Source organism: Diceros bicornis, chromosome 22, assembly GCF_020826845.1.
Source record: "Diceros bicornis minor isolate mBicDic1 chromosome 22, mDicBic1.mat.cur, whole genome shotgun sequence".
NCBI lineage: Eukaryota > Metazoa > Chordata > Mammalia > Perissodactyla > Rhinocerotidae > Diceros > Diceros bicornis.
Window position 1 is genome coordinate 42,719,297 of NC_080761.1, and position 20,606 is coordinate 42,739,902.

The 20,606-nt window shown below is 37.3% G+C and overlaps 1 protein-coding gene across 1 annotated transcript in view; it reads left to right on the plus strand.

The window, feature by feature from the left end:
- The window catches only part of FOCAD (focadhesin), a 269,185-nt gene that overhangs the window by 26,897 nt on the left and 221,682 nt on the right, over window positions 1–20,606 (plus strand). Inside the window, exon 5 of the mRNA XM_058565883.1 lies at window positions 7,139–7,243. Coding sequence (XP_058421866.1) covers window positions 7,139–7,243 — 105 coding nt within the window. The remainder of the gene's footprint in view (window positions 1–7,138; window positions 7,244–20,606) is intronic.

The window sequence follows — 20,606 nt, forward strand, 5'->3', positions numbered from 1 at the left end:
ACCGCTAAGCCACGGGACTGGCCCTCTTTTTCCTTTTTTTTTGGGGAAGATTGGCCCTGAGCTAACATCTGTTGCCAGTCTTCCTCTTTTTTTCCTTTTTTCTCCCCAAAGCCCCAGTAGATAGTTGTATGTCATAGTTGTACATCCTTCCAGTTGCTCTATGTGGGACACCGCCTCAGCATGACTTGATGAGCGGTGCGTAGGTCCACACCCATGATCTGAACTGGCGAACCCCAGGCTGCCCACACAGAGCACGTGAACTTAACTGCTACACCACCGGGCCGGCCCCAGGATTTTCTCTTTCGTAGAATTTTCTTTTTATCTTTAGATTTGAGAAATGGCTGCTGTTAATTTTTTTAGGTATCTTGCCTAGCACTTTGTAGCCCTTTCAATTTGAAGACTTAAGTCCAATGAAGTTTTCTTCTACCCTGTCTTTGACTATTGCATCCAGTAGTTATGTTTTCTTCTAATTTGTGATTCTGATTTTCAGCACTATTCAAACTATTATAACATCTTTCTGCAGTCATACAGAATTCAATACAGATTTTTAATTTTGTCAAAGCAGATCTCAGATGCAAAATAACAATGGCTTGAAAACAAGAAAAAGAGTTTTGTGAGGAGAGGTGGAAAATACTAGGAGTTAGGGTGAGTGTATAGTTAGTTTTAGGTACATTTGAGACTTCATCATTTATTAACTCTGACTTGTATTTACGTAGCCTCATTTGTAAAGAGTGAAAAAACATTATAATCTTTATAGTACAGTTACACATATTAGATTATCACAACTTTTTGAAAAAATAGGTACTTTATGACACATTCTTATTTATTCTTTAAAACAACAGGGGAGCTGGGCTTGTTATCATGATTCTAGATTGTACAGATGAGGATGTCGAGGCTCCCAGGCATTAAGTGATTTGCCCAACGTTCCCTAGCTAATTAGAATTAAAGCAAGGATTTAAATAAAAATTAATCTGAAACCATCTCTCAACCCACTTGAAATATTTAAATAATTTAAATAATTATTCAGTTGAATTTATGGCAAATGTTACTATTTGCATGGATCTATATGTGATTGGATTAACGCTATCATCTTTCAAAAATTATCTATTCGTGCTACACTCTTGCTTAAAATATAGTACAGACTCAGTTTTCCACACAGTAAAATCTCGATCAAGCAAGACCTAATTTAAAGGTTAAAAAACTGGAGATCATGTATTAGCCTCAGTGGTTCTGTGAACTTACTGGAATTCAATGCAAATATGATGTATGTTCTTTTCTCTGGGATTCTACTACTTTCATAAAGGGGTAGGTGACCCAAATCAGTTAAAAATCATAGGTCTGTTATCTGTCCTCTAAAACTCTAGTCATATGACAAATAAATCATTAGATATGGAAAACCAATATAGTTTCGTGAGCAAAAAAGGATTATTTAATGAATCCATATTTCTTGAAAGAAGTTTAGTCAGAAATTCAATCAATACTGATCATCTAAAATGAGTACCATTTAAACTAATCATTAGGCCCAGGGAGTGGCCTTATGTGGTTAGTAGGTGAGTCCTGGACTTTCTCAGCTGTATATAAATGGAGTCATTTTAGCTTAAATCAGACGTTAGAGCTGATTTCCAGTTGCATAAACACTGAAGGCTAGAAGACAAGGAGGCTTCTGAATATGTAATCGACTGACCCTCTCACCAAGGCAAACCAGAGGAGACCCCTTATGATAGGTCTGAGTTAGATACTGGAATCTGGGAACTGCTCATTCAATGATGATGAGAATTTATCTGCTAAATATAGCTACAGACCTGAGATTTCGTGGTCTTGTTTAACATGTAAGCACAGGTCTGGGTCAGAGCCTTAGGGGTTTGTATCATCTTGAGAAACTAGCGTTCAAAAAGCAAGCCTTCAACCCTGAGGCCTGGTGAGTTAGCCTTAGTGAATTTATATATTTGGAGGAGCAAGGTCGCACTGAAGCTCTGAGGAGCCTCTGTAAGCTCTGCCCTCTGTGACTGAGGCCAGACATTTACACCTAGGAGTACGTTCTTAATAAATTGGTTATAGAACAGTTATGATTTCCATGTTGAAAGATCGCCAGGTCTTGGTAAAGGAAAGTGTGAAGAGTTGTGAAGAGCTGGAGGATGTACTGGAAGATAGCATTCCTTAAAGCCCAGGATCCTCAGCTACAGAATGGTTCTAATTCTGTAAACGTGAATGATGTGAAGAGTTACAAAGAAGGAATTTATTCTAAAAGTTTGGATGTTGAGATATTTTCTTACTAGGCTGTAGAGAAAGAGGATTCTAGAAACTCAGTGTCGATAGAGAAGGTTCTCAGAAGAATCTGAGCAGTCCCAGGGGAAGAAAACAAGGCAATAATACCTCTATTCCCAAGGAGTGCTCAAGGAGATGCCGTGCAATCAGATCTTCTTAAGACAACTACAGTTCGTTCCAATTTTTTAATTTTATTTATTTATTTATTTATTTTTCCCCCAAAGCCCCAGTAGATAGTTGCACGTCATAGCTGCACATCCTTCTAGTTGCTGTATGTGGGACACGGCCTCAGCATGGCCGGAGAAGCGGTGCGTTGGTGCGCGACCAGGATCTGAACCCGGGCGGCCAGCAGCGGAGTGCGCGTACTTAACCGCTAAGCCATGGGGCCGGCCCTCGTTCCAATTTTTTAAAAATTTCCTTTTTAGTTTTTATGGAGTCACAATGAGATTGACCATATTGTTGGTCAAAATAAAGTACCATGGAGTTGACACAATACCAATGTAGGGTATGTGAGAAAAGGTAAATCTCAGTTTAACATCTGTCATAGAACACACACAGGAGAGAGAATCTTAGAGGAACGGCTTCATGCAGTGTTGAGACCTCTGTGTTCACCAGAGGATCCACACAGGAGAAAAAACAAACGTGTGATATCTGTCACAAAAGATTCATTCCTAAGTCTACATTGCATGGTCATAAGAAGATCCATATGAAAGAGAAAACATACTGTTGTAAAGATTGTGGAAAATGCTTCAACTGTAAGGGAAACCTCAATGCTCACCCAAGAATCTGCTTAGGAACTAAACCATATGAGTGTCTCCAGCAGTGCTGTGAAACAGAAATATAATGTAAGCCACATACGTAATTCAAAATTTTCTAGTAGCCACATTAAAAAGTAAAAAGAAACAGATGAAATTAATTTTAATAATGTATTTTATGTAACCCCATATATCAAAAATATTATTTCAACATGTAACCAATATAAAAAATTATAGGTGTTGTTTTACATTCTTTTTTGTGTCCTAAGTCTTATGAATCCAGTGTGTATTTTATTCTTACAGCACATCTCAACTTGGATTAGCCACATTGTAAGTGCTCAGTAGCCACATATGGCTATTGGCTACCATGTTGGACAGCGTGGCGAAATGTCTTGTCAGTCGGAAAACTTTATTTATTTTTTATTTTTTTAATTTTTTGTTTATTGCAGTAACATTGGTTTATAACATTGTATAAATTTCAGGTGTACATCATTATACTTCTATTTCTGTGTAGATTATATCATGTTCACCACCCAAATACTAATTACAACCCATCACCACACACCTGTGCCGAATTATCCCTTTCGCCCTCCTCCCTCCCGCCTTCCCCTCTGGTAACCACCAATCCAATCTCTGTCTCTATGTGTTTGTTTATTGTTGTTGTTATCTACTACTTAATGAAGGAAATCATACGGTATTTGACCTTCTCCCTCTGACTTATTTCACTTTGCATAATACCCTCAATGTCCATCCATGTTGTCACAAATGGCTGGATTTCATCGTTTCTTATGGCTGAGTAGTATTCCATTGTGTATATATACCACATCTTCTTTAGCCATTCGTCCCTTGATGGGCACTTAGGTTGCTTCCAAGTCTTGGCTATTGTGAATAACGCTGCAATGAACACAGGGGTGCATGTATCTTTACGCATTGGTGTTTTCAAGTTCTTTGGATAAATACCCAGCAGTGGAATAGCTGTATCATATGGTAGTTCTATCCTTGATTTTTTGAGGAATCTCCATACTGTTTTCCATAGTGGCTGCACCAGTTTGCACTCCTACCAGCAGCGTATGAGAGTTCCCTTCTCTCCACATCCTCTCCAACACATGTTGTTTCCTGTCTTGTTAATTATAGCCATTCTGACAGGCGTGAGGTGATATCTCATTGTAGTTTTGATTTGCATTTCCCTGGTAGTTAGTGATCTTGAACATCTTTTCATGTGTCTGTTGGCCATCTGTATATCTTCTTTGGAGAAATGTCTGTTCAGGTCTTTTGCCCATTTTTTAATTGGGTTGTTAGTTTTTTTGTTGTTGAGATGCATCAGTTCTTTGTATATTTTGGAGATTAAGCCCTTATCAGATGTATGGTTTGCAAATATCTTCTCCCAATTGTTAGGTTGTCTTTTCGTTTTGTTGATGGTTTCCTTTGCTGTGCAGAAGCTTTTTAGTTTGATGTAGTCCCATTTGTTTATTTTTTCTATTGTTTCTCTTGCCCGGTCAGACATGGTGCTTGAAAATATATTGCTAAGACCGATGTCGAAGAGTGTACTGCCTATGTTTTCTTCTAGAAGTTTCACAGTTTCAGGTCTTACATTCAAGTCTTTAATCCATTTGGAGTTAATTTTTGTGTATGGTGTAAGGTAAGGGTCCACTTTCATTTTTTTGCATGTGGCTGTCCAGTTTTCCCAACACCATTTGTTGAAGAGACTTTCTTTTCTCCATTGTATGTTCTTGGCTCCTTTGTCAAAGATTAGCTGTCCATAGATGTGTGGGTTTATTTCTGGGCTTTCGATTCTATTCCATTGATCTGTGTGTCTGTTTTTGTGCCAGTACCATGCTGTTTTGGTTACTATAGCTTTGTAGTATATTTGAAATCAGGGAGTGTGATACCTCCAGCTTTGTTCTTTTTTCTCAGGATTCCTTTACTTATTTGGGGTCTTTTGTTGTTCCAAATAAATTTTAGGATTCTTTGTTCTATTTCTGTGAAAAATGTTGTTGGAACTTTGATAGGGATTGCATTGAATCTATAGATGGCTTTAGGAAGTATGGACATCTTCACTATGTTAATTCTTCCAATCCAAGAGCATGGAATATCTTTCCATTTCTTTGTGTCTTCTTCAGTTTCTTTCACGGAAAACTTTAAATGCCATAAAAGAGTGCACTCAATAACACCTCACATAATTGTACCAAATGATACTAATAAATTGAGTCCAAGTCTTGTCCTAGCCCCAAAATAAAGTTAACAGTGATTTGTAACCTACAATATTCTGTATAGTAAATAACATAATACATGTTAAGCCCTTAGCTTACAATAGGTGCTCCTAAATGTTAACAACCATGACGAAAAAATAATTATTTTTCATTTATTTTATTTATTTTCATTCATTTCAAATATTTTTTTTTACTTCTAAGATTTCTTTCTAGTTCCCAGGGAGATCTTTATTTAAAAAGGCTAGTTTGTGGGGCTGGCCCCGTGGCATAGCGGTTAAGTGCCTGTGCTCCACTTCAGCAGCCCGGGGTTGGCAGGTTCCTATCCTGGGCACGCACCGACGCACTGCTTGTCAAGCCACGCTGTAGTGGCGTCCCATATAAAGTAGAGGAAGATGGGCACGGATGTTAGCTCAGGGCCAATCTTCCTTGGCAAAAAGAGGAGGATTGGCATCAGATATTAGCTCAGGGTGGATCTTCCTCAAACACACACAAAAAAAATAAAAAAAAAAAAGCTAGTTTGTGACAACATGGATGAACCTGGAGGGCATTTTGCTAAGTGAAATACGCCAGACAGAGAAGAACACTGTATCGAATCACTTATATGTGGAATCCAAAAAAAAAAAAAAAGTCAAACTCATAGAAACTGAGAGTAGAATGGTGGTTTTTGCCAGGGCCTGGTGGGGTGGAGGAAATGAAGAGAGGTTGGTCAAAGAATACAAACTTCCAGTTATAAGATGAATAAGTTCTGAGAATCTAATGTACAGCATGGCGACTATAGGTAACAATACTGTATTGTATACATGAAAAGTGCTGAGAGTAGATCTTCAGCATTCTCACCACAAAAAAAAAACAAAAAACCATCATTCAATAAATGATACCAGGACAATTATTTAACTGTATGCCCAAATATATTCCAAAAGGATTAAATTAAAATATAAAATCAATAAAGAACTAGAAACAGGTATTGTCATAAATTGGGAGAATGTGAGTTGACTGGGAACCTGCAGTGGAGGAGGGACCACTGATGGCTCCTTTGCTCTCCTCCAGCTGTTTCTTCCCCTGTCCTCTTCCTGCCCGACTATTGGGTAGGGGGCAGGGCTAGAGGAAGGACTTAAGAGTCCTCACTGGCATCACCATAGTCCTCTCTTGGCTATTGCAATGAAAAAAAAGTAACCATGTGAGGTCATGGATGTATTAATTAACTTGGTTATATCAATCATTTCACAATATATACATATTCATGTTGTACACTTTAAATATATTGCAACTGTATTTGTCAATTTTCCCTCAATAAAGGTGGAAAAAAATCCCATTACAATTAAAAAAATTAGTAACTAGGGAAAAAAATGAAAAGAGCAAGCTATTCTTCTTTTTGATATGTTATCCTCCTACCTCTTAGAATAAGGAAAAAATTTAAAATTCTATTCTCCACTCCCATTAACTTTGTTTTAATGAGGGTTATTTGTTTTGATTGGTCCCCTGGCCCACTCTTGAATGGCTGATCCATTTCATATGTGTGGTTATTATTCATGGTCTGCTAATATTTATAAATGAAGGACTTGATTATTCAGTATGGGGAACTGATGTGGCCACTGCCTGCAATTATGTGGACTAATGTTTGTTTCTTTCTGATTGATTTTCCTCCAAGTGTGTGTAGGGAGGTGACTGAAAGGTTGGTGGTTTGATTCTTCAGCTCTACTTCTCTTCCTTTAAATGTGTTGGATGGGAGCTGTCTGCTTGTAGGCCTCTTCTTGGCTGCACTGTAGAACGAGCTGGGTGCATGTAGGTGGCTACTGTTCAATGTGGGTGGCAAGTGTTCAATTATTTAAAAATGGCAGGATTAAGCACCTGATTAGAATATTTACTTTATGTCTATAACATTTAACATGTTGTTATATTTCTTTACAGGAATACACATGGCTTGATAAAAGCCGCTATGAAATTATTACAAATGCAAGCTGTTAAGGAAGGACAGGGTGGAGAGAAGAATATTCAGGATGTATATACTATTAGGTAAGCCTTTTCTCCTTTTTTTAAGAAAGTTTTTTGTGTGAATTGTTGACTAAGTTATGAAGGGAGACATGCGAATCTGTTAAGAATTAGTTATTTAATTCAACAGTGATTTTGGGTCTTGACCTCTCAGGAAGTTAGTATTTCAAAGATTCCGAGGATTGAGATAGAGTTGACAACATGCTGAGTATCACCAATGTGGGTTTCAGGGATGGTTCCTTGGAATTGGAATCTGTTACCCAAAATTTAGGTCATTCTTTTTGCTCTGGGATATATAACCATCTTTCCAATACTGTGAAAACTGAAGAGTTCATTGAGCAAATGTACTTAAAGCAGAGAAGGGTTTAGGTTAGGCAGGAGGGTGGACTTCCTCACTATAAAGAGTAATAAGACACTATCCAAGGCTTGTTATCCAGGGCAAGGTTGGTAGGTAGGAACATTGATTTGCCTTTTCTTTGTCATCTATAGAATGTAACATGGGAGAATTATTTTAAAAAGAAAATATACCCAGCAACAATTATAGTAAAATGCATTGGATTTTATGTGGGAGAGTTGTGGACAAGGGAGGGCACCATACTCGTGAAGGTGACCTTAACTATTGCCTTCAGGTCCCCAGAAAGCCATTTCTTAAGAGAGGAGCTCCCACTTAGTGAGCAGAGGACCTCAGAAGGTGCCATGTAACCAATGTATATTGTCCTAGGAACTCTGTTCAGTGATGCATCCAGAATGTGCCTGTTTCAAACGAATGAGAACATGGGAGCAGAAACAAGGGCACAGGTTCACAGGGGAAAATGGCTTACATAGGCTATGGCGATCCAACAGGGAAAGTAAATCAGATACTTGTGAACCATCATTGGCTTGAGCATAGAGCACCTGCAGTTTTGAGCATTTGACACCACAGCTATCAGAAACTGTGAGAGAGTCTTTCCAAAATACAGAGTGGTACCTCTTACTTACATATATTTTTAGTGCTTTCTTTTTGAGAGTAAGTAAACAGTGTCTCATATATTAGAATGACCTTTCCTGAAATTTTAGTGCTATTTATGATCTCTTTTATTTTTATGAGTACATTTTCAAGAGTTTCTTATGCCAATTTTTTTGAACAAGGTCAGATGTGCATTTTATATATATTTTTCTTAACATGTTTTTTTGAATGTCTTCAAACATACAGAAAAGTTGGAAGAATATAGTACAATGGATTAGTTAATTCCTTGTTAACTTATTAGTTAACTCATTAGTTTATCTTTAAGTAGGGGAAGCAAAAGGAAAATTATTTATTTGGAAATACTGTGGGAAGTTGGGGCATGCAAAGTAAACTTTTCTAAATTGATATATATGCTTTTCTTTTTTTAACATAATGATGCCCTTTGAGATACAAGGTTTTCATTTCAGGTTTCTCTTTCTTCCATTACCTTGACCACAACTGAACCTAAGGAGTAGATGAGCAGATCTTAATATTTCTAGATGAGTCATATAAACATCTGCATTTTTTCTCGTTTTTAAAAGAAGTTCAAACTCTTGGGCCAGAGGTCCAGGATAGAAAATAATGCCATTTCATTGTTGTTCAGTGTGGGCTATTTATTTATTTTAAAATAGAAAAGCCATTGATGTTTTTAATTTTTATATAACAGTTTTATTGACATGTAATTCACATACCATACGATGATTGACCCATTAAAATATACAATTCCCATAGTTTTTATTTATTTATTTATTTTTTTCTTTATTTTTTTCCCCCCAAAGCCCCAGTAGATAGTTGTATGTCATAGCTGCACATTCTTCTAGTTGCTGTATGTGGGACACAGCCTCAGCATGGCCGGAGAAGCGGTGCGTCGGTGCGCACCCGGGATCCGAACCCGGACCGCCAGCAGTGGAGCGCATGCACTTAACCGCTAAGCCACGGGGCTGGCCCTCCCATAGTTTTTAGTATATTTACAGAATTGTGCAACCATCACCATAATAATTTTGGGACATTTTCACCATCCCTAAAAGAAATTCCTCACGCATTAGCAGTCGCTCCGTATTGTCCTCCACCCAGTACGGTATTAATTCAATGGTTCTCAACACTGGCTGCTCATTAGAACCACCTGGATGTGCTTAAAAACAAGCAGAAAAATCAAATACCCCAGACCGACTGAGTCAGAATCTCTGCTGTGAGGCCTAGGCATTTGTAGTTTTAAAAAGGTCCCAGGCGATTCTGATTCACAGTGAGTACAAGATGGTAAGTCAGCTGCTCTCTAATGTGCATACTAATCACCTGGGACCTTGTTGAATGGCAGCTTCTCTTTCCTTAGGTCTAGGGTGGGCACAAGATTCTTGTCTAACAAGCTCCCAGGTGATGCTGCTGTTTCCCCACCACACTAGGAAGTAGCAGAGCTACGAGCAGCAGTAGCAGTACCTGGGAGCTTGTTAGAAATGCAGAATCTTGGACTACCTGAATCAGAGCCTGCATTCCAGTAAGATTTTACGAGTAATTCTTAGGCACCTTAAAGTTTAGGAAGCATTGGTTTAGATGATGGTAAGAGGAAATTTTCTATCATGCAGGAGAATTAGAGTTGCTCTCATTTTCATACCGATTCCTCACTGTGTGTGAGTGCTGGACCTCAGTCATCTGTAATATTTCACCTGTTTTCCTATTTATAATTAATTTTCTCCTTTAGTTGGTTCTTCTAACTGCCGTTGTGTTTTCAAAAGACAATACGTGCGAGGTTTGGATAGGGAGCCTAGTTTGAGGAGCTGAAATCTTATTGGCTATAGAAGGTTTGTCTTTAGATTGGTGGCACATTAAGAGGTCCAGAATCAATCACCTGAATTGGCATAATCCAGTAATGTTTATGGAGGGCCCTTATGTGAATGGCTGTTTGGCACTATAAATCAGTAGAGTGTAATCGAGTGTATAAGAACCTTAAGTTCCTCCAGGGGAACTTACAGAAACAGAGGAGAAACAGAGGAGAGGTGAGCCTCAAGAGCAAATTCCCCTCAAGAGAGCTATGATTACCTGAGTCAAGCAGAAAATTGTCATGCTGTTTTAGAGCCCTTTTTGCCACATGTTGGTTAGCAATATCATCCAGCCTTGGAGAGGCAACTGATGAGCTGTGTGTGAAAGCGTAAAAAGGATATGAGAAGCTTAGAACTCCACTGAGAGGTGTTCCCTGCTTATGCTGTAGGATTCAATTAAAATGGAAATAGTATGACAAATAATTGTAAGCTTTCTGGGCATGAAACTAATCTGTGTTTTATGGTATTGAGGACTCTGCTAGCATACAATTGGAGTTTATTTCTCACTTCTTTTTGTCCTAATAGCTGGTTAATTTGAATTATAGTAAAATAGAATATGTGGTCATTTTATGTGGGTTCATTGGGTTCATGTGGGTTCGTTGTTGCCAGACCTCCATATCTTTCAATATTAATAGTATTTTATGTAAAATCTCTTGACTACTAAATGTTGGAAAACAGATTTTTTAAAATACGGGGTAGGCAGACAAAACACATCTGCTCACAGGATGCAATCCAAGGGCAACAAATCTGTGACCTCTAGTTCAGGCATTTAACTGTTTTCCAAAACTTTAGAAGCCCTTTTCTACCTGGGAACAATTGTTATACTAATTATTATTATTATTTTTTTGCCATTACTAAGATATCTTTTAGTGAAGGCTTGTTTTTCCCCTTCCCCTTTTGTTTGGTCTGAATTTTCTTTTGGTTAGCTTGAACTCCACTTTTCTGTAACACACTTATGTTTAACTAAGTGATTTAAACATTCTCTAATATTGACCATACAGGAAGTGTGGCAGAGAACTGATATTTGGGTGGTATTTTGGTTGCAAGGGAGAATAACTAAACTAAACTTTTATGATTGATAAATTATTAGAGGCTCATTTTCTCATTTACTTTGTAATATGCCATTTTCCTCCTGAAATTGTATCATGTGCTTTTGCTTTTAATTTTTCCTCTGCATATTCATATTATGGCAGTCTTTTAAAAATTTCTCTTCTCTCAGCTGAAGTGAGGAAATAGCTGTGAATTCATGAGCAGTAACTGCTTGTTCCAGAATTCATGCATCATTCCGATGTGCCAGACAGTGGCTGACATGCACAAATATCAAATGTTAAGAATTTTATTTGTGAAAAGGTTTGGTCTGATCAACATCAAGCTGTACTTTCTGAAATAAGGGAATATTAAATGTTTTTGCCAGATGGTGTGCTCTGAAATGGATGATTAGTCCCATAGTGGTGGATGGTTATACCCCAAGTAGATTAAAGTTGTGTGCTCTCTCTGTGTATTAGTGCAGCATTATGTAGTTTATTTGGGTGGAGAGATAATTTGAAGAACTTAAACATGTGTGTCCTAAAGGCTGAGTTACTTTGTGATTCATATTGATTCTTTCACTTATCTCTTAAGGCAAATGCATTCATCCCTTAGGGCCATCAAACAGAAAAACGAGACAATCCCAAGATAAATACTGACGCAAAGTGCACTAAGACCAGTTTGTGGTTGTGGGTATCAAAATGTAGCCCAAGGGGCCGGCCCCGTGGCTTGACGGTTGGGTGCACACGCTCCGCTACTGGGGGCCCGGGTTTGGATCCCGGGTGCACACCGATGCACCACTTGGCCGGCCATGCTGAGGCGGCGTCCCACGTACAGCAACTAGAAGGATGTGCAACTATGACATACAACTATCTACTGGGGCTTTGGGGAGAAAAAGGGGAAAAAAAAAATGTAGCCTCAGTTTTAGTTTTGGTAACCAGCTTTTTATTAGCATTAAACTGTTTTTGCATTTTCTCTTATATCTATTTTGAAGGATGAGATGGACTCAGGCTTGTAAAGAGTGCAGGAAGAGTGTTTCAGATCTAGGGAAAAGCATGTGTCCAGATGCTGCTGTGTGAAAGAGCGTGGTGCACTTGAGGAACTAACAGGAGGCAGAATGGCTGGAGCTTAGTGCTCAAGGGAAGGAGAGGCCTAGATAGAGGCCCAGGAGAGGCAGGCATGGCCTAGAATATGCAACACCATGGCGAAGACTGTGTTTTATTTAAAGAGTAGTGAGAAGTCATGGAAGGTTTTTCTTTTTACCTTACTATTTTGAAATAATTTTAAAGTTCCAGAAAAGTTTCAAGAATAGTACAAAAGACTCCTATATCTCATTTACCCAGATTCATCAGTTCTTTTACACTTTGCCACATTTGCTTTATCATTCTTTCTATGTAATTTTTTAAAAACCATTTGAGAATAGATTGTATAAATTCAGTAGTATGTGTTTTCTAAGAACAAGGACATTCTCTTATATAACCAGAGTGCAGTTATCAAATTGAGAACATTTAACATTGAAACAGTACTTGTATCTATAGTCCATATTCTAGTTTTGTCATTTGTCTTAATAATGTCCTTTTATACCTTTTCTCTTTTTATTATGAGAGATTAGGATCTAGTTTAGGATCACATGTTGCGTTTAGTTGTCATATCTTTTTAGTCTTTTAAAATCTGGGGGGCCGGTGCCGTGGCTTAGCAGTTAAGTGTGCACGCTCCGTTACTGGAGGCGCGGGTTTGGATCCCGGGCGTGCACCGCTCGTCCGGCTATGCTGAGGCGGCATCCCACATACAGCAACTGGAGGGATGTGCAACTATGGTGTTCAGCTATCTACTGGGGCCTTGGAGAGAAAAGGGGATAAAAAAAAAAAGGAGGAGGATTGGCAATAGATGTTAGCTCAGGGCCGGTCTTCCTCAGCAAAAAAGAGGAGGATTGGCATGGATGTTAGCTCAGAGCTGATTTTCCTCGTGCAAAAAAAAAAAAAAAAGAAAAAATCTGGAACTGTTGCCCTTCCTTTCTTTATCTTTCATGACATTGACATTTTTGAATACTATGAAAGTGATCATGTGTCCTTCTCAGGATGTCACATCTGGAGGTACTGATGTCCATCTTACCCCTCACTGGTGCTTTTAATTTTGATCACACAGTCAAGGTGATGTCTGCTTTCTCTCCTGTATAGTTGTCATTTTCCTCTTGTTACTAATAAGCAATCTGTGCGGAAGATGCTTTGAGACCATACAAATATCCTGCTCCTCATTAAGCTCATGACCTTCTAACTAGTTTTCACTGTGATGATTTCAAAATGGTGATTTTCCAACTGTACTGCTCCCTTCACATGTACTAGTGGCAATGGGGATAGAGATATGTTTCGAAGGTGGAAATGGTAGGAATCTTTGGAAATTCACTTACTCTACAGATTCTGAGGTCCCACTCTTATAGATTCTGATTTAGAAAGCTTGGGTGGGAGCCATCATGGGTACCTAGAATCTATATATTTTTAAAAAGTTGCAAGGGATTCTGATGTGGAACTAGGTTTGGGAGTCATGGACAAATGGTTAAAATAACAAAAAATGTCGTGGTATTTCATAGTGACATTAGAAAAAGACACAACTTTCTTTCCTTCCACATCTGCATCTTTAAAATGGGCACAATTAGGCTATTAACCAGGGACCTTGAGGGAATAAATGAGATTCTGATTTGAACTTTTCTTTATAAGGGAAATTCAAGTTATTATGATTATTGTAGTGGCAATATACTTATGCTTCACGTGATACGTAAGAATTTTTCTAAAATTTAGAAGAGGTTAACTAAATTTAAGATAGTATGTGGCTGAATTAAGTTTGGAATATTTTTTGATGCCTTTTTTATTGAGATATACCATAAAATTCACCCTTTTAAAGTGTACAATTCACTGATTTTTAGTATATTCACAAAGTTGTTTAACCGTCCCCATTATCTAATCCCAGAACATTTTTACCACCCTCAAAAGAAGCCCTATATCCATTAGCAGTCATTCCTCAATACCTCCTACTCCTAGCCACTAGAAAACACTACTTTTCATATCTGTGGATTTGCCTCTTCTGGACAGTTCATGTTAACGGAATTATATAGCGCGTGGCCTTTTGTGTCTGGCCTCCACTTAGCATAATGTTTTCAAGGTTCATCCATGTTGTAGCATGATCAATATTTCATTCCTTTTTATGGCTGAATAATATTCTACTGCGTGGATATACTACATTTTATGTGTTCTGGAATATTTTTGTGTGCTTTCCAAGTCCAATGAATTTTTAGTGTTTTTGCCTTTTACATTTATTCTGAAGGTAAACTGCTTTTTGTAAGTTCCTGAAAATAAACCTCTTAGTCTTTAATTAAGAGTAGTTGTTATTGTTTTTCATTTCTATGGAAATTCCTTATTACCTTTACTATTTCTGAATGAGGTTGCTTTGAGTCCTGTAACACTTTAAAAAATCGACCATCAGTTACTGTCATATGGTTTTGTTGTCAAAGTGAGCATTTTGCTTTTTGGGGAGTTGATTATTTCAATAATTTACTATATTATGTAAAGGGATCCCCTGAGATGTAGATGTTTGGTTTTATTTAATATAAAGTAAGCATGACACCGTTATTAAATCATTTGTACTACACAATCAAGCTGCCATAAGAGATTGGAGCCAGTAGAATACATTAATATATTTTATTTTGCTGAAGTTGTAGAAGCCTCAATACTTAGGGACCTACCACTTCTGGGCAGAATACATCATATATAACCTTTTTTTTGGGAAATAGTTTTTATAGTTTTGTAGTTTTTTTTAAAGAGTGAGTTTAACAAGGCTGAACTGCGGCAATTACCTTAGCTATACTTAACTTTAATTCACTGGTACTTAACCCTTTTTTGGAGGAGGATCAGGACCTTCTTTGAGAATCTCATAAAAGTTTTGGACCTTCTCCTAGAAAATATACATGCAAATGTACTTAAAATTTTGCATATAATTTTCTGAGGGCTTGTGAATTCTTGTTTTACTGGTTGAGTGGACATCTTTATAGAAAAATCAGGAAGAAGAAGATGGGAAAGAAGGGAGTATCAGTGTCAGATCTGCCCCTGAAATAGCCCAGCAGAGCTAAGGATAAGAAAGAAGCTAGGGCAGTAATTTGGGGGAGTGTAGCCAATAATACTTTCCAAGGGCCATCTGTCTCTGCAGGTTGATTCTTTCTGTCGAACGGCGTGTTTCCTTCTGTTTCCATTTCCTCTTTTCTTGCCTCTTTCCCACCCAGGGAAGTCTTTGCTCACAATTTATGGTTCTAATCACCTGGGGTTTACACCTGGGATTTATAGTCAGACCTAAAAAATAAGCTACACATATTGTACAATTCCAGTTAGCAGTCACCGCTAGAAAATGCTTTATAAGTTCTTCTAAATGTAGATGTTTATTTTAAAAATTGGTATGGTAATTTGCTGATAAATGTCTTTAAGACCATAAAATGTTGTAATTTTTGCCTTCTTAGCCTATTTATCTTGTCTCTAGTCCCCCCCCCCCCCCCACCAATCATGGCATGTAACTTAATAGAAATTTTGGATCCCTAAGTATTTGTATGTTTTCCCCCAGCCAGCCTGCACCTAAAATAGTCCCAGACTTCTGGCATTAGCAGACACCTTTGCATTAAAACCCTGCCTCTCAAAATAGAGATCCTGGGAAAGGTTCAGTGTGGGGGCAGGATCATTGGAATGTGAACTATATTTTCAAAGAAATCTTATACTCTCCCTATCTGTATTATAGACCCAAAGAAAGAATGAAATTAGTCAAAAGTGTCAAAATTAAAATTGTTTTTGCTCCAAATCTTCCTTTTCTGGGAGCTTGTGTGGAAAGGACAAAATGCATTTGTCTTACAATACTACAGGATATATAATGATTCCCAATTATTGTTTAATTTTTCTTTTTTTAATAGTAATATTCAGTGTGGAATCTTCATGATAAATTTCTATTATGCATTTTTTTAACTTAAAATCCTCCCAGCTTTTTTAAAAACCTCTTTTTGGCTTCTAACCAACACTTACAATTCAAAATTCAGAGCAGGTATCGAAATGCTTTTAAAATGCATATTTGATGTAGTAAGTGCTATGCTATGGTTCTGAAAGGGCCAGGGTCACAGCTGCATACATGAAAATGCATGGTGACTGCAGGCATTGTTTCCTCACACAGAAAAGACAATCTGTGTCTATTGCTGAATTTATGATGTAAATCAAATCATAGCTTCCCTATATTCAGAGAAATAGCAGAAAGGTTGAAGGGACCTAAAGGTTACAAATAACTTTTGCCTTTTGATTTGCCTACCACAAGACTAATTTCTTTTACTCCCTCTTTTCTATTAAGATTAATGTATTTATATTTGGAAGGGTGAATCTAGTTACCTTATTTTATCATTGCCTCTGTGCTAGTCTAGTGGAACCATGAATTTATCATTCATTCCTTCCCCCACTCTGTTCTGTTAAGATGCATGTACTGCTCTGTGTTGTTGACAATATTATTAAGGGATGGGGAGCACCAAAGTATTAGGTACCAACTCTGCATGCTTCCTCCGTGTTTTTTTCTCTGCACAATGTGAACTTTGAAACAATGTACTGGAGGAACTATGATAAGTTGGTTTTTCATGATCCAATCAGAGTTTAAAAAGGTGGTTTGGGGAAAGTGTGTGTGTGTCTTAGACTTATTTGGATGTACATTTGGCACTGAAAAGCATAAGAAGACACAGACCCAGCTTTCTAGCTGCTTACGCTCTAGTTTAAGATACAAACCTACCTGCGTGATAATCATAATAGTACCCCATTTACAGAGTAGTCTATGTTGTATGTACTATGTTAAATACTTTACTTAAAATAGTAACTAAAACATTTACAAATTATGAAATGGGAAAGTGCCAGAGAATGTACAACAAATTGGTTCATCTATGGCAGAAAAAAATAACACACAGTGAAGGAGAGATTAGAGGCACTAGAGGCCACTGAAGGGTGACCTGGTTGCCTGGTTTGTATTGATTTTGATCTTTAGAAACAATGTTGTTCTCTTTTAAGAAGAAAGCAGAATCTGTTGGATGTCTCAAGAGTTAGGAATTCTGATTTAAAAATTTCTGTAGGCTCAATCTGGACATAGCACTTTACTTCTCTGAAATAAAAAAAAAAATAGGATGATTTATCTCTTTGAGATAAAAATAGGAGACCTCTTTCTTGAGGTCTTAGATTTTATTAGACATTGGCCTTAGAGCCATTGAAGCTTGGCATGGAATTATTAATAGTTGAGAGCCATTTTTACTGCTTTCCACCTTTACAGGGTTGGGTTCCGCCTCCAGTCCTGAGAAGTATGAAGGTTAGGGCTTTAATGGGTGGCTTGGGTTATATAACTTTAGCACTGGAAGGTACTTAGTCTCATTTCCTCATTTTATAGATGAAGAAACTTAGCCCAAGAGAGCTTAATTCTCTTACCAGAGATCACATGATTTGTTGCAGAGCCAGAATGTAAATTTGGAACTCTTGACTCTTAATGCAATGCTTTCCCTCCTCTATTTCACCTCACCTCTCCACTTCTAATTTTTTCTGAGATATGGATGTGGCAGCATAATAGTAAATGATCTGATGCTACTATGTAGGCACTGCTTATATTAATAATAATAATGACAATGTCCCACATTTGTGTTTGTTTTTCAAAACTTGTGTAGCTTCTTGTCTGCCACTATTAGTGGCACAGGTGATCAGGTTGATTGTATGATCAACTCATCTATCATTTTGAATAAAGTGTTGTAGTCAGCTTACTCTTTATAACTTGAATAGCAGGTTTGGGGATAATTGAAATTTTAAGGTATAACCCAGGTTTTGTTTTGGTGTTCTTTTGGTACCACATTGTTTTTTGATCAGCAGTGCTTCTAAAGAAGGGCAAAGTTGACTTCTTTAAATTGTGGATCCTTCCATTTACCTTGACCTTTCTCAGTTGGATGTACTTGAAAGAAGTAGAATGACTAACAAGCAGTGAGAAGAAGAAAGAAAAGAAAAATCTTGAATAATCCATAAATTTAATAATCAGTTCTAGAATACATCGAGTAAACTATACTTAGCCTTATGACATTTTAAATGCTCTAATTATAATCTTTTAAATAGGAAAATGTCTATTTGCTATCATACCCAAATTAGTATGTATATTATTTAATGCTGTTTGTTTTTTTTGGAACATGATTCTATATTTTGCAAAGGAATACTTTTACATTTATTTTCTATTTTAAGTCTTCTACTTTTTACTGTATTGTGTTACTCTGGTTCACCTAATGTTAATATTTGATGACTATAGTTCCACAAGAAACTTAAAATTTTGAGCATGATTGATTGATTGCTTTTGGTTCAATGTAAGGTAGGGTGAAAGTAGAATCATAGTTTTTTTAAATAAATCAGGGCTGATACCGTGTTGTAATCAGTTTTGTGCCTCTCATAGTGCTTGTCATTTTACCTAGTGCAGTGGTTCTTAACCAGGGGACATTTGGTAATGTCTGGAGACAGTTTCGGTTGTCATGACTAAGGTGAATGCTATTAACTTCTAGTGAGCGGAGGCCAGGAATACAGCTAAACATCCTATAGTGCATTGGACAACCCCCACAACAAAGAATTATCTGGCCCCCAGTGTCAGTAATGCCAAGATTGAGAACTCTCATGTATGGAAGTTGCACAATAAAGTATATTGAATTAAAAAATGCATCCATTCCATTATGTTAGCATAAGACTTGATGTATAATTTTGTTTGTGTATTTACAAACCAATTTGATGTCTCATAAGGGAGAATTGAGCTTTTTGCTGATTATGTTTAAGGTATTAAAAGAAAATTTGGCAATTATAATTGATTTTAGTTTAGTTGTGCTCAGTTGAAAGAGTATGATATTAGTAATTAAATGTTGATCAACAGTAAGATTCAATGTTCTTATTTTGGATTTCCCATCTCCCTTAAGGTTTTTAGTGTCTTGGAATCAATAATATATATTATTCCCTATAATATTTCCACTTGGATCTGACATAATCAGTTCTCTGGAAAAGTTAATTATCCAGTTGTCTAAATCAGTAATTAATCTGATAATCCCTATCCTACTATATTCTACTTAATCTCATCTTTAAACTTTAAGTCTGAGTTACTAAATAGAGTCTGCTGAATCCAATAGCTAGCAAAATAGGCCTTCAGCTTCATGCAACAAAGCTAGTGTTTCCCATGATCCCAGTGAGGTAGAAGCTAAATTATAATAGAGTTGTTTGCCATATGTGCATCATTTCTAATCCTACTTTAAAATTACTATCTCTGTGGACCTAATTTAATTTGGACAAAGCTAACTGTTTTAAAAAGGAGATAGATCCTTAACAGTTCTTTTGGATGAGGAATGGGAAGGGGTAGGGGATGACTTATGAGGGAAGAGTATTGAAAAGCACCTCAGTGCTTTATGATCATCCAAAACCATGTGGTAACTTGGAATTTCTTCTTAAATAGTCATAAATGCCACCCTTATCTGGAAGATTAATGGATGGTAATATCTGATGCTTCTCATTTCAATATGGTGCTTGTCAGAAGAAAAACCCACAGCTGAAATCATGGCAGTTGCTGTTCTTTCCATTTTATTCGTGTTTAACTAAACATGACCTACTGAACTCTCAATCTAAGAAGTTCAGCTGATGTGACATACCTGAGAAGCTTTCAGGATTTGTAACATTTGTTTCTGAATGTCTATGGCAACTAGAGTAGAAGCAAATTCTAGATAGGCTTAACCACCAAAGAGTTTGGAATTTGGAAATGTGCTTTTGATATGATTTTTGAGTTTTGGCATAAAACTCGCTTGGAGCGATCCCTTAGCAATGGCAGTAATCTGATCAGTCAGAAATAGCCTGTGCTTTAACAAACAGGAGGCTGCCAGCATGTGAAGTTAGTGCATGATAAATTAGGTGACGTTGAGGAGAAAATAAAGAGATGGTGTTATAATACCCAGAAACTGTGTAGTAGTGTCAGAGAGGTGTTTAACAGGAGTGTTTTGATGTGTTGGATCTGCCATACTTTTCTGTTTCAGAGAAAAAAAAAAATCAGAAAACTGTCTAACTCCTAACCTCCCTCTGCTGTGGTTTTTTACTTGTAATGGTTCTTAACCTTGGCAACACATTAGAATTGCTGGAAGAGTTTTTAAAAATTACTAGTGCATGGGCTCCATTCCTAGCAACCCTGATATAATTGAGGCCTGGGCATTGGTATTTTTCAAAGAGCTCCACAGATGAATCTAACATGCAACCAGGCCTGGGAACCACTGCTTTATAGCAGTGCCTCATAATTGTCTGGAGGGCTATTTATTAATAGGTCTGGGTTGGGGCCTGAGAATTTATTTGCATTTCTAACAAGTTCCCAGGTGATGCTGATATTGCTGGTAAGGCCATCACATTTTGAGAACCACCAAGAAGGCAGTCTTAGAAAAACATTTGGGTGCAACTGGATTGTTCTTACTTTTGAATCATTGCTAGTAATATATTGCTGGGTTAAAAATTAAGATTAAAGTAAAGCATTA